Raw genomic sequence first — 13,279 nt, 5'->3', positions numbered from 1 at the left:
GTAAAACAAAAGGTAAAATGCATAGGAAATCACAAATGACTTGTCTTTATCCTCCCATGTAAGCTTTATTTGACCCGTCACAAGCTTGTGACGAATATCGACCGTCACAAATAAAAATTTGTAAATTGTAATTTTGATTTGAATATGAATGGTGCATTGGTGCCAACTGCCAAGTGACAACCACAATAACGAATTGCATTAAATAGTGGCAAAGCATCAACTCTACACTTTTTGATTTGCAAGTATCTGTGAATTGCGCATGATCAACGATTATTTGAACACAAATTATAGAACAAGGCCGGTCTCACATATAAATGAGTTGATTTTTACAAAATGAGACCGTCTCACACAATAATTACTATTCGAATAAGCTCAGCAGTTGGGATGAATGAGATTCAAAATACCCAAGTAACCCAACACAAGTGACAACATCACCTCGATGGCCCAAAATTAAAGGCTCAGACTCCCACAGTCCCACCTATTGACCTACATGGCTATGTCGGAGGTTGAGATACAAATCAGTGTGAAAAGGCGTCCGTGTCCCCCATCAACCCAAATAGGGGATGCTTCAGCCTATATTTCCTCGCTGGTCGAGCTTTCCGGGGGGGGAAGGGAACCAATGCAGGATCAAAGATCCGTAAGAGACCATCCTTACGTTGCCGCATGCTCTTAAGTGGGATGGCACTACGGCAGTACTAATATTTCTCATGTCTGAACTACAAAGCCTGTCTAGTGTCTACTGGTAAGAAAAATATCAGTGTGTCTAACAAAAGTTACGGAGTATTTGTTTTAAACCACTCAGTCTCGCAACTCAGGCAATATGCCATTGAATTCCGAGTAATCAGGTTTAATACCTTTATGCAACATTTGTCGGAACATCTTCAGAGCCTCCTGGAGATCCCCTCTATTGCGAAGAGCAACTATCAAAGGGCGGTACGATCCCACATCTAGTGAGCAGCCCCTCTCTTCCATCTCCTTAATAAGGTCTAAGGCGCTCGCAATTTTACCTTGTTCACAAAATCCACTAATAACAGCATTACAGGTTGATGAAACAGGTGGAAACCCAGAACCAACCATTTCATTCATCAGTTGAAACGCTTCACGAAATTGGCTATGCTTGGAGTAGCATTGGATTAAGCTATGGTAAACAAGAACACTAGGAGTCCCACCTTCCTTAAGCATTTCTTCGTAGACTTCTTTTGCACTTTCTAAGTTTCCATCTTCACATAAGCCAATAATGGTCAAGGTCCTATCGACTGCCCTTGGAAACATTTTCGACATTTGGTTCAAAAACACGAGGGCTTCACTCAAACGATTTTCACGGTATAACCCAAAAATAATACTGTTGTAAGGACTAATGCGACCACCACTGCCACCTTTACTCTCCTCCATGAGCTCCAGAAATCTAAATGCATCGTCCACTCGTCCCTTTGAACAAAACCCTTGAATCAAAGTATCGTATGTGACAAAATTACAATCGATTGCAGCCACTTTCAGCTCACTAAACAAATCCAAGGCCACATCTAACAAATTTACATCACAAAACCCAGCAATTAAAGTATTATAAGTCTCTATATTCGGTAAATAGCCTTTGTTTTCCATCTGTTTCTTAAAATGCAATCCAACTTTCGCCTTCCTAGAGCTACAAAATCCCTTGATCAACGTATTATAAGCAACGACATCAACGACACCTCCATGTCTTTCTACCCTGTCTAAAACCTCAGCAGCATCATTCACGCGACCTATATTGCACAGTAAATCAATCACTTTTGTAGTCGCCACTACACTAGGAATACACCCTGAAGCTAAACTCTTTTCCAAAAGCACCTGAGCTTGAACTACATACCCTTCTTTACAATAAGCCGATATCATCAAATTATAAGTCACGTCATCCGGCTTTACCATTTCACTCATCAAACTCCTAGCTCTACTAACCTTCCCATTCCTACAAAGCGAATGTAACAATGTATTGTAAATGACTGTATTCGGACTCAACCCTCGCGTCTTCATCACTTGCAAGAGCTTAAACCCGTCTCTAATACGATTCGTCACGCACAATCCTTTCATCAAAATCCCATAAGTATACTCATCACCTTCAAAACCACTCCCCATCATCTTCTCTCTATAAAAACCCCTAGCAATACTAATATCTTCCTTCACCAACACGTCAAGTATCGAATTATAAACCTTCAAAGACGGAACCAACCCGAATTTACGCGCCAAATCAGGAACCCGGATAACTTCTCGGACCCTTTTGGCGCGCCCGAGACCCCGAACAAGAGTAATAAAGATATCCTCATCAGGGGGTGACCCAATTGAGCTAGGCATTTCATCAAGCAGTTGGTGGGCATCGTCGAAACGACGAAAAGAACATAGTTTGTGGATCATAGCGCGGTAAGTGGATTGATTGTGGGTGAAATTGGGAAGTTTTGAAGCCCATTTGAAGGTTTGAAATGCTTGGGAAGGTGATTTATTGTCTAAGATTAATTGGGCAATGTGATCATGTGTTGGTGCTGATAATTGGCATAGTGTTCTTGATTGAAGGGTAATGATTGTTAATGGAGGATTAACAATGGTAATTAGGGTTTTAGGAAGATAATTAATGATGGGCATGTGGATGATTTGGAAATGGTTGAAAAGTTGAAGATTTGAAATTTTATCGTCAAATGATTAACAAACTTGGTGTTGATCTTGATTAGTAATCGTACAAGCACTCTTTCAGTTTTACCCGTTGATGTGTTATAGTCGCTCCGTTTTACAAATACCTTTCAAAATCCGGATATTGTGTTCAGTGTTCTGGTCGTCTGGGGACATGATGGGTCGGATGTAGGCTCCTCGTTTACGTGCTGACTACAGGCCGAGCTAAACTGATTGTTGTATTTGTTCTTGTGGCGGGTACAGTTTTCAAAACCGGCCTCGTTTAAAGGGTGAATCTAAAATCATGTTCCCTAACGCTAAGCGAGATTTGTTCTTTTAGTAAAGTTGGTTTTATTCAAGATAAATTTTGAAACAAGACTTGTCTGTATGCGATGGTTGTATGCGTACGTCAAGGTATAGAAACACAATGTTTTGATATTTGTAATACCTAAACACTCTATTTTACATGTTTTCGCAATTTTCATATGTTTTTATTCAATAGATATGAATGTTGCATACACATTTTCGCTATTGTAAATGGTTTTTGCCGCCTACCACCAGATAAAGTCATAAAACTTTACTAACACTCCTTCCAACTGGTGTGCAGTATTTAGCTTAGTATATCTCACATAGTCACGTCTGTCTATCTCGTCTTATCTTATGCAGGGGAATTTCGGTGAGCCACCGGCCTGACTTTTGTTCATCATATGATTCAAGCTACACTGCCAAGTCCAACTTCCATACCGACAGTGGAGCAACTTTTTTCGCCTGTGAGAGAGCTCGACATTCCCGAGTCCAGGCTAATTACTCTCAAGTCTGAAGAAGAGTAAGCTGACTGACTGAATATCTGAGTACGGAAATCAAGAACAGTAGGGTTGCTGCAATACCCGTCAAGAGGTTTATAAGGAGCTCTTCTTCTCAACAAGTGTTCACCTATTGTTTTTTTTTTTTTTTTTTTGACAGCATGTTCACCTGTTGTCGTCGCGGAAGACCGGAAGTATACCAAATAAATGTGGAGATTTACGGTATCTTTATCTAGAATTTTTTTTTTAAAATAATGTTCAAAAATAAAATAATTATCGTTTCGGGTCGGAATGAAATTTATCATTATGGTGTCCACCTAGGATTGGTTAATCCAAGCCTAAAATCAAACCAAGGTTGCCCTTCATCAATTACCATTTCACACCAACTTCTTCCAATCTTTCATCTTCATCACATCGACCCACCACTACTACCACCATAACACCACCCAGTCACCGGATCACCACCCACCCACTACCCCAGTCACCGGACCACTGCCGACATCCACCCACCACTGCTGCCGCCACTTCGCAAAATCACGCCACTATTACCATTACCACTGACTACCGCCTGTCGAATCCCCACCATCCGACACCGCCACCAGCAGCAGCTATCCCATACCATATTCTCCGATCACTGTCAGTCGTCCCCAAACAAAATTCAAAATACATGTGTCGCCCCTAGTACACTATTGAAAAGTAATAAAATTCAGATTTCCCCTAATCCATGTGTATCATTTAATCCAAAGTTGAAGATGAACAATGACCCAATTGAATGAAGTGAGTATCTGGTTACCCCATTCAGACCTCCAATAAATACTTTCAAATACCACCGTACTAGTACTGTAGCGCGAGTAAGGATCCTATCACCTACCCTATAGCATAGCAACGATTCTGTCATACAAGGTGTTCCACAGTTACTAAGGCTAGCATGCATGAATTAGCTCGGCTACTTACACGCTTAACTTAAACCATTAAATAATCAGTGTCCCGTATATGAACACTTGTTTTAGAGTAGAAAACAACAGTTACCATATCAAGATGAACGAAACAACAAAGATACTCGTATATTACAGGGATTAAAACAAGTACATATCTTTAACATTTGACGATAATACAATATACTAGTATACACAGACATTAGAGACTTACAGTTGAGTTTTCTTTCATAAATAAGTTAAGGATGGATTCATATATACAATCTACAGCATTAGTAGGCAGGTTATCAGCTTAGATGACACTGTACTGCAGATATTTCTGAAACCAGTTCTCAGTGTAGCAATATTTATACACCACCTTATAAACTTCAATTAGCAGCCTGGGAAATCTGCTGCTGAAATACTCGTCAAATCCATCTGGGACTGTCCCCAGAAGTGCCTGAAACAAATATGTTGAGATTGTAGCCGCCGAAAAAGGAAAATTTAACAAAAAAAAAACCAACATTTATGTCGTCTTCTGATTATACCCTTGCAAGTTACGTGAAATGATGAAAATAATTGAAGTTTGATATTGTATCATGAAAATGGACAAATTGTATAATGACCACAGTTAATTTCGTGCAATTAACACGAAAAGACACTGAGCAGTTGTTCACACGATGTCAAGCTACGCATTTCATTGGTCATATTCTTTTTTTATCTAATACTAGTAGTTGTTATCTTTAGGGTCAACTGGACCTAATATCAGACTGAGCTTAGTATGCGACTATTTCCGAAACATCAAATATCACAACTTGCAACGTAGGATTATTATCAGGTGTTAATGTGTTACCATTGCTGGATTATTTTAAAATTACAGGGAATTTTTTTTTGACATTGTTTAAACTTGAAAACAAGATGCTACCTGAATATTAGCAGGCAACTCCCTGTAGTGATTCAACTTGTTGCGCAATACTCGCAGCAAGTCTCGGACACTTTCATACTTGTAACGTCTGTAATGACCAATGTTATTAATAAAGTCAAGTTCCATCTTTTCATTCCATCGTGTGCCAATAGCGACAGGGGCAACACTTTCCAATGCATAGAGAATGTCAGAATTACTCTCTCTGTCTTCTAGCTCAACCCTGTCACTAGCATCATGTAGAAATGACAAGCGCAGTTCAGAATTCCAAAAGAACGGATGATACAGTACTTCTGATGCCTTGGGCCTGGAAAAAAAGTGAATGAGTGTCAGCCAAAAAAACCGCCAGTCAATTAAATAAAAGGAAATGGAGATAAGATACAAATGAAAGGGAACTAAAAGTCTAAGACAGCCCAACCACACATTAACCCAATGCCTCAACAGGACCTTGCAATTGGGACTTGGGAGGGGAGCGAATGAATGCACTATGCAGCCTTACCCAGATGTTACCAAACATAGAGAGGCTGCTAGAGGACAACCTATGATGAAATATTCTCGAGAATAGCATCATATGACTTCGCAATAAGCAGAAGTGTAACTAGTTTATTAAGTCATAGTATTACTTTATTTCATCCCATCCCAAAAACAAATAATGGAGAAACTAATAGCAGACGTTGATTGCCTTTCCATCACTCTCAAAGGGTGTAAATTCCTGGTCTTTAAGAAAACAACATTCCTATCTAATTCACAGCCAAATCTTGTCGCAAGTGATTCTTCATATCAATCAAACATTACACATTAGAATGCACAAGTGACATCACCTCATTTTAGAATCAGGTTGCAGTAACCGGGAAAATAGTTCCACTGCTTCTGGAATATTCTCCACCAGAAAGAGGTCCATTTGGTTCTTGATAATATTTGCATCACGTTCAAATCGTTCACCAAAAGGATGTCTACCACCAGTTACACAGAAAAAAAGAACACAACCCAAGCTAAATACATCTACAGCTCGGGTTTGGCGTCCATGAAGAAGCTGCTCTGGGGCTTGCCAGCCAGAACTCCCATGACCTGTTAACAAGTCGACCATCAGTATAAAAATGCGTTTACGAACCCAAAAAAAATAATGTGCTGGGTATTCATAAGAATTCGGCTTATGCAAAAGTAACTAACCATGGGTACTGAATGTAGAGGAGTTTTGGCGTTAAAAAAAAGGGTCATCAAAAACTACCCCCTATGTCCCCCTCTAGTTCATGTTTGCTTTTAGATAGGTTTTTTGTGTAAGCACATGCAGGTGGGTAAGGGAGATCCACGTTCATTCTCCATCACACAAAACATGTCTAAAGGAAACACATACTTTAGCTGGGAGGTATGAAATGGAATATTGGAATGTGTATATTGTATGCAGGGACATGGACAAGAAATCCATTTGTTATTTCAAAATGATGCATATAAAAAGATATTCAGGGAATCAAGAGGTCAGCTTGATCACAAGCTTAGTTTACAAAAGCACGCCTAAGCGCGAGGCGCCTGCCAAATCGCCTTCTCTTCTCCCCCTAATGCTTAATTTCCACTTGTAAATTCATGTTAACTCTCTTTAAAAACAGAAAGGGGAATATTGCACAAAAAATTATTCTAAAATATAGATGTTCATTTGGTAATCAATGTGCCTCGTGCAGTCGTGCTCATAAGGCGCCTGCGCCTTCTCGAACTAAGTGCACAAGTAACTAATCATGGGGGCCAAATGTAAGCTGTTTGGCAGTACAAATCAAGCAGTTGTGGTCCCAAATCAAGCATGGTCGACAAACTATTTATATTTAACTTTAAATTTATGAAGAAACTTAAATAGCTGTGAAGAGAACTCCTACCAGTGGCATGCAGACCTAAAGACGACATATCTGCAAAAAGGCGCTTGCTAATTCCCATATCAGAAAGCTTTGCACGTAGAGCTTTTTCCTTATTTATCGGTACATCTTGTATCAGAACATTTTGTGGTTTTATATCACGGTGAACTATACCCAGTTCATGCAGATGAACAAGCCCAGCAACCACATCCCTGCATGAGAACACGGAAAGAAAAAGAGCGAAAAAATTAAAGATAATGTGATAAGACATAAGAGAATACGCTTACTTACTCGCAGCTCACATCTTCCTAGTTCCTACTATGTCTCAACTTTACTATTCACGTATAAAGCCTAAAATTTGGCCTTTACAGTGGGTTTGGACTTTGGATACATTTTTGGAAGAGAAGTGGAGTGGAGGGGTTATGGAGCAAGGGAGTTCTTTCTCCAAATCTTACCTATGTTGGAGGGATTTAAGGGGGCGTTTGGTACAGGAAAGGGGAAGGGAATGAAATCAAGAAAGGGTAAGAAGGGGAAAGGTATGGGATCACCCCTAATATTCTTTATTGTTTGGTTGGATATTAAAGAGAAAAGAATCGTCACCATTAAAACTAACTCCACCACCTGCCACCGCCATCACGCACCACCTGTCACCACTACCCACACCGAGACCACCATCAGTAGTGTCGCCGACGGCCCACCGTCGTTTTCTCACCGACAACCACCTCGATGTTCCCCTATCCCTTGTCGGACACCAAAACCCAAAGCCTCACAAACAATTAAAAATAAGCCACCACCCACGAAACTCCTCGCTTACCCTAATAAACGCAAGATTTGGTGTTGGGGAAGAGAGCTTACCGGCGAGGGAAGGAGTTTCGGTGGTGTGGGAAAGTTATTGAAGGTGTTGGTGTGGTGTTTAGTGGTTAGGATGTGGGTCCGAATGGAAAGTAAGGGTGGCGTGGAGCGCCGGTGAGTAGGCCGGAATGAGGGACCACCGGCGTCGCTGATGGTGGTTGTGTTGGTGGAAGTGGTTGACGGTGGGTGTTGGTGGAAGTGGTTGACGGTTGGTGTTGGTGGCAGTGGTGGAAGGGAGTAGAAGGGAAAGGGGGTTATGGGGTTACCAAGGGGGGTGGAGGGGAATGGGTGTGTATGGTTTTGGGGGTAAGGGAGGGTATGGGTTACCCTTTGATTGTGTCAAACAAACAACAACAAACGGAATCGTCCCATTTGATTCTCTTTCCCTTTCCTAAAGCCCCCGAACCAAACGCCCCCTAAATTAGGCTTATCGGAGGGATAATTGGTCCCTTTTGTTTCCCTCCAACCCATTCTGCTATCCAAACAACGGAATTTATTTCTGTCTTCTTCCCTTCCCTCCAAATCCTTCCACCCAAACAAAGAACTAACCTATTGGGCTAATGGTTTTCCCAAGTATCAATGTAAGTGTTACTTCTATTGACAGGAGACTTATGGTGAGACCAAGGCACAAAGCTCAGCTAACCAGAATAAATTATTTTCAGTAATAGGTATAGGCCTGAACAAACAAACACAATAAATTATAAACGCCACTTAGAACATGCACAAGCGCACAACAGACACATGTTTGCTCCTACCGCATTATTTTCAGTAATTGGCCTGAAGGATAGCCATTACTCTTCCATAATTTAATGCCCTGCATGGATGCCTTCACTGAATTTAGCCTGTCTTTGTGCTCTGCCACAGCACTCAACGCTAAGCCATCAAAGGAAAATGTGTTCTGAGAAGAGTCCGCTAATGATTCAATAAGATCATTCAAACTGCAGGGACAATATTCCAGAGCAACATACACGAAATCATGGTCAAATTCAACGCCATGCCATCGAACAATGTTTGGATGCTGATCAGATGCAATGAGGTGTTGAATTTCTTTTTGAGCCACATCATGATGCGCCTGAACCATGCGCTTTACAGCCACCTTTCTCCCCTCGTAAATTCCTTCATATACAACTGTACCGTTACTTCCCTTCGCTATTTCTCTACTGGAAACATTCATTTTTCCTACTACACGTCCACCATTGTCACCCTGCACAAGACTATTGAGATTTGGCCGTCCGTTTATATCCTTTCCATTGAATTGACCTTCTTCTAAGCCAGTCATGCTCCTCCCAGACTTACGAGATCTTCTTCTTCTTGAAGATAAGGCATTCAACTCAGACATCTGTCTTGTAGCTAAGGATTTACGATGATATGTGTAACCTATAAGGAGTAGAGCAAGCAATCCAAAGGACCAAGGAATAAATCTCCTTCCTAGCATGCTTAATTTATTCATTCTCCTACTATGACTGCTTTTATTGATCTCTAGAATTTCACGCATTCCCGGGCGTAAATGACTACGATGGAAGGCAGGGATCTCAACATCCTCGTGAAAGGAAGGAAGCGCATGATTTGGAACATCATCCGGAAGCATATTGTGCTCGGTTTGAGGATTGGGAACTCCTTCAATCCCAAGAAAGTAATCAAACATACTTTGTTTGCGGAATCGATGGACAGGAAATTCAAACTCACACGGCAATGAGACAATCCCATTAGTACCGGAACCCGTGTCAAGTTTATGGTCCAAAACCACAGAAGCTTCATTAAGCAAATGATCTGACCCTCTACATCGAACTTTAGCTTTAAAAGAGCCAATTGTTAAATTCCACAGCAGTTTGTCAAAGGCCTTAGTAGAGAGTGAATAATCAATCCTTTCAATGTACAACTCCACGTCAAGACCTTTGGCGTTTGAAGAGCTAGAGCTTTCCATTTTCTTTTTACCCTCTAGAGACAAAGTCTCTGCACCACCTTTTGGCATATTGGTAGGAAGGGATTTTCCATAATTATGTATGAGCTTTCCAGTCCGAGGATTAACCTTAAAAGCGGTAGAATGCATAGAGCCGACGGTGACTTCATCATCCTCGTAAATCGGTGTTTTCTTAACATAATCTTTAATAGTATCATCAAGTTTCTGCGCAATAAAGTGGATTTAGATGTGCAGTCTGCGAACAAGTAAAAAGATTGGCAAGTACGGTAAATGCAAACTCAAGAAATATTAATACAATGACTTGCAGATGTTACCCAGAAATTCTGTGCTCCGTGATAAACAGAAAAAAGTCTGGGAGCAATTACCAATATAATAGTAAAAATACAGTGAGCTAGAACAGCCTACCATTGCCTGAAGACGGTCATATAACATGAAATGAGGCTATTTTAATTAGAACTAAACGACATTGACTTACCAATTTTACATTGTTTTTGTTGAAATATAACTCCCAGTTGTCTCCACAATCCAGGAAAGAATAGCTGCCATGTCCTACTGTGTGATCTTTTTCGTCATCGGGGTGAAGAGGAGCACGGTATGACAAGTAAATTGGTGCCCCTGACGGAAATGACCAGACTACTTTTTTGGAATCACTATGTACCAAATAAACGGTGCCATTAGGAGCCGCAACTAGCTCCACATCTGGTGTACTGTAATGATATTGACAAGATAGATAAGATTTTATGAGATGAAAGCAAGTGCCCCGTATTCAACATCCAGCAGCCAAAGTTATTTAAAATGACTATTTATAAGTCAAAAGCAAAGACATCGGCAGGTGTTTCTTCAGGCGGGGAGAGTCTAGGGTCAATGCTGGATCATGTATATTTTAGTGCCCCCTTCATCTCATATATTGGCATGTTGGCCCTATTTATCGTTTGGTTTATCCCAAAATAAGCAACTGCTTTCTATATATGATAGAATAAATGCTTCCCTAGTTATGTACTCCGCAACATACTCCAGCATGAGAAAATAGTAAGGGTAAGAGTTATTTCTCTACTTCAAGGAGTAATAATGGTATTTTATCCTACCAAATCTCATATATAACCTTTAGCAGAAAAGAGACGATTTAATGTGATGAAGGGAGTACATAACTAGCATTTAGCCCCACAACTCAATGGTTAGAAGAATGTTCATTTCAACCTTCCTAGTCTGGTAATCCCTATGTTTATGCCAAACTATATATTCAACATGTGAAGGAACTTATCAAGTAGGGCACTTGCTAAGGATACACGAACTCACCGGGAAAAAAAACACACACACATCCATAGACCATAGCCATGGCAATAAATTGGTGCATCTCCAACACCATTATCAATTCGCCTACTGCGTCTCATGCTAAACTCTAAGAACAAAATAGGAAAAAAAACCACTAGTCCTAATTAGCTATGCCCAGCACAGCCAACAGCCACGCAGAATTAACACCACAAGATAGCGGTCACTCTAACCCGAATTTCGTTAAACTCGTGGAAAATGATTGGGCGACACCCATAAGGAGGAGAGAGAGCTCACGCCATAAGCCCAAAAAAGGTTTCCTCCTAAAACCAATTGGCGATAGGAGTAACTCCTTAGTTTATAAAGTAGTAAACTTCCTCCTCATTTTGCCAATGTGGGACACTCAAATGTCAACAATACGAACCCAATTCACAACAAAAAATTCGTCAAGTCAAACTTGGTACCTCAAGCGAAAAGCTTGCATATTTGATAAACAATTTGATCCTCCGCCCTCAATTTGGGCCACTTGTTATCAGATAATTGGTCATCACCTCTTTTCATTGTCTTTGTGCCAAAACCAAAGCTAAACAAATGACCGGGGCGGAGGGAGTGATATATTTAGCATGCAATTTCAAATTACGAGTCAAGTTCAGTTGCATATACCGGAACTACAGTGCAATGTATCAAATCGAAATAGGTTCAGCAACTAACAATATTATTAACATTCAAAATTAAAATTAAAATTTAAAAGTTTCGACCTTTATTATCAACCATGAACAATAAATCAAATACAAAATAGCAATGAAATAAAAATAGAGGGAAAAGTGAGAGAGAGACATACGGGGGATAAGAAAGCAGGGATCTTCGAGCAGGAGAGTTAACAGAAGCGAAAACGACATTGGAGGAGGAATGAAACGCAGCAAGGGATGCGAAAACGCAGAGTAGAAGGAAGTGAAATCTGGAGATCATCTGACAATGGTTGATCAAGAGCAGAAAGGAAGAGATAGGGAGGATGGAGAAGTCAAAAAAGTGATTTAAGAAAGAGAGAGAGATTCGAAGGTTAGACTAGAGAGGTGTGCGACTTGTCAAGTGATACAAGTCTACGGTTGCCGCGTTACTGCGTTTACTCTACTATTTAGGACTTTTGGGTTTTGGGTTTCCGGTTTCCTCCCGTTTTGGCTTGCTGTTTGCCAACGAGTACACGTTTTTTGGATGCGTTGTTACGTTTGTTCTCCTCTCTGGATTCGGATTATCGGATATATTGTTTCAAAATTCATCGCTTCGGGAGTTTGGATACATGTTGACTAATTTATCTGATGAAGTTATGAGGGTTCCTTGGGATATTTATACGAGAAAAAATAATAATAGTGTTTTTAAAATTTACATATTTGTCCTGGTTAAAAATATAATAAAAAAAGTGAAAGTTAATAATGAATTATTGACTGCATCGACATAGTTGAATTGAATATGGATAATATTTTTATGGGTTGTTGTTTGTTGATAATTTGATATATATGACTATATATGAGCACTATGAACTACCAAGCATTTCACAAATACAATATACTCTATACTCAAGCTAAACGTGGTTATCCTTGTATGAGTCATTCTCTTTTTAAGTCGTTAATTGCTTTTACATTTTTACTCATATGAGTTTGGAGTTTTTATAAATTAAGTAAATAACAAATGATATTTTTAGTAGTTTATACTCAATATTCCCTCGTTATATAAAATTTATTTAACGTGTATTACTTGGTTTCTTCGTTTCGTATGAGAGTTTCAAAAACAATGATGTTGACGTATTTATGGCTTTTGAAATGACATTGTGATTGATGTCCAATTTTCATCTATAAACGGTGGAGTTGGTCAAAATTTATTTTAAATATCTATTTTAAATATAATACTAGTGATTTGTGGTGTGATAGTCTATTTGATTGATCCTCAATTAATTATATTACGTTAATTTGGAACCTCTTTTATCGATTTTGTATCTCCTTTTTATTAATGATTGATGATATCTGATTTAGGAAAAAGCCATACAAGTGGAATAAGAATCCTACATTCCTTATGGAAACCACACCTAATTTACAAACTTAACACTTAATAGACTCTAACTTTCT

General features: G+C 39.7%; 2 protein-coding genes across 2 annotated transcripts; both read right to left on the bottom strand.

Moving 5' to 3' along the window:
- Positions 1 to 206: 206 nt before the first annotated feature.
- Positions 207 to 3,021, bottom strand: LOC141643437 (pentatricopeptide repeat-containing protein At2g17525, mitochondrial). Its single transcript, XM_074452601.1, has one exon. It carries the CDS (start codon positions 2,611 to 2,613, stop codon positions 799 to 801), a length of 1,815 nt encoding a protein of 604 aa, XP_074308702.1. The 5' UTR covers positions 2,614 to 3,021; the 3' UTR covers positions 207 to 798.
- A 1,458-nt stretch (positions 3,022 to 4,479) lies between these two features.
- On the bottom strand, positions 4,480 to 12,485 carry LOC141643438 (serine/threonine-protein kinase/endoribonuclease IRE1a). The gene is made up of 7 exons (XM_074452602.1): positions 12,001 to 12,485; positions 10,366 to 10,597; positions 8,725 to 10,094; positions 7,142 to 7,329; positions 6,098 to 6,344; positions 5,280 to 5,583; positions 4,480 to 4,814 (listed from the first exon to the last, which is right to left on the bottom strand). Exons 1-7 carry the CDS (start codon positions 12,126 to 12,128, stop codon positions 4,668 to 4,670), a joined length of 2,616 nt encoding a protein of 871 aa, XP_074308703.1. The 5' UTR covers positions 12,129 to 12,485; the 3' UTR covers positions 4,480 to 4,667.
- Positions 12,486 to 13,279: the final 794 nt, after the last annotated feature.

Source organism: Silene latifolia, chromosome 2, assembly GCF_048544455.1.
Source record: "Silene latifolia isolate original U9 population chromosome 2, ASM4854445v1, whole genome shotgun sequence".
NCBI lineage: Eukaryota > Viridiplantae > Streptophyta > Magnoliopsida > Caryophyllales > Caryophyllaceae > Silene > Silene latifolia.
This window is presented reverse-complemented; position numbering and strand designations above follow the sequence as displayed.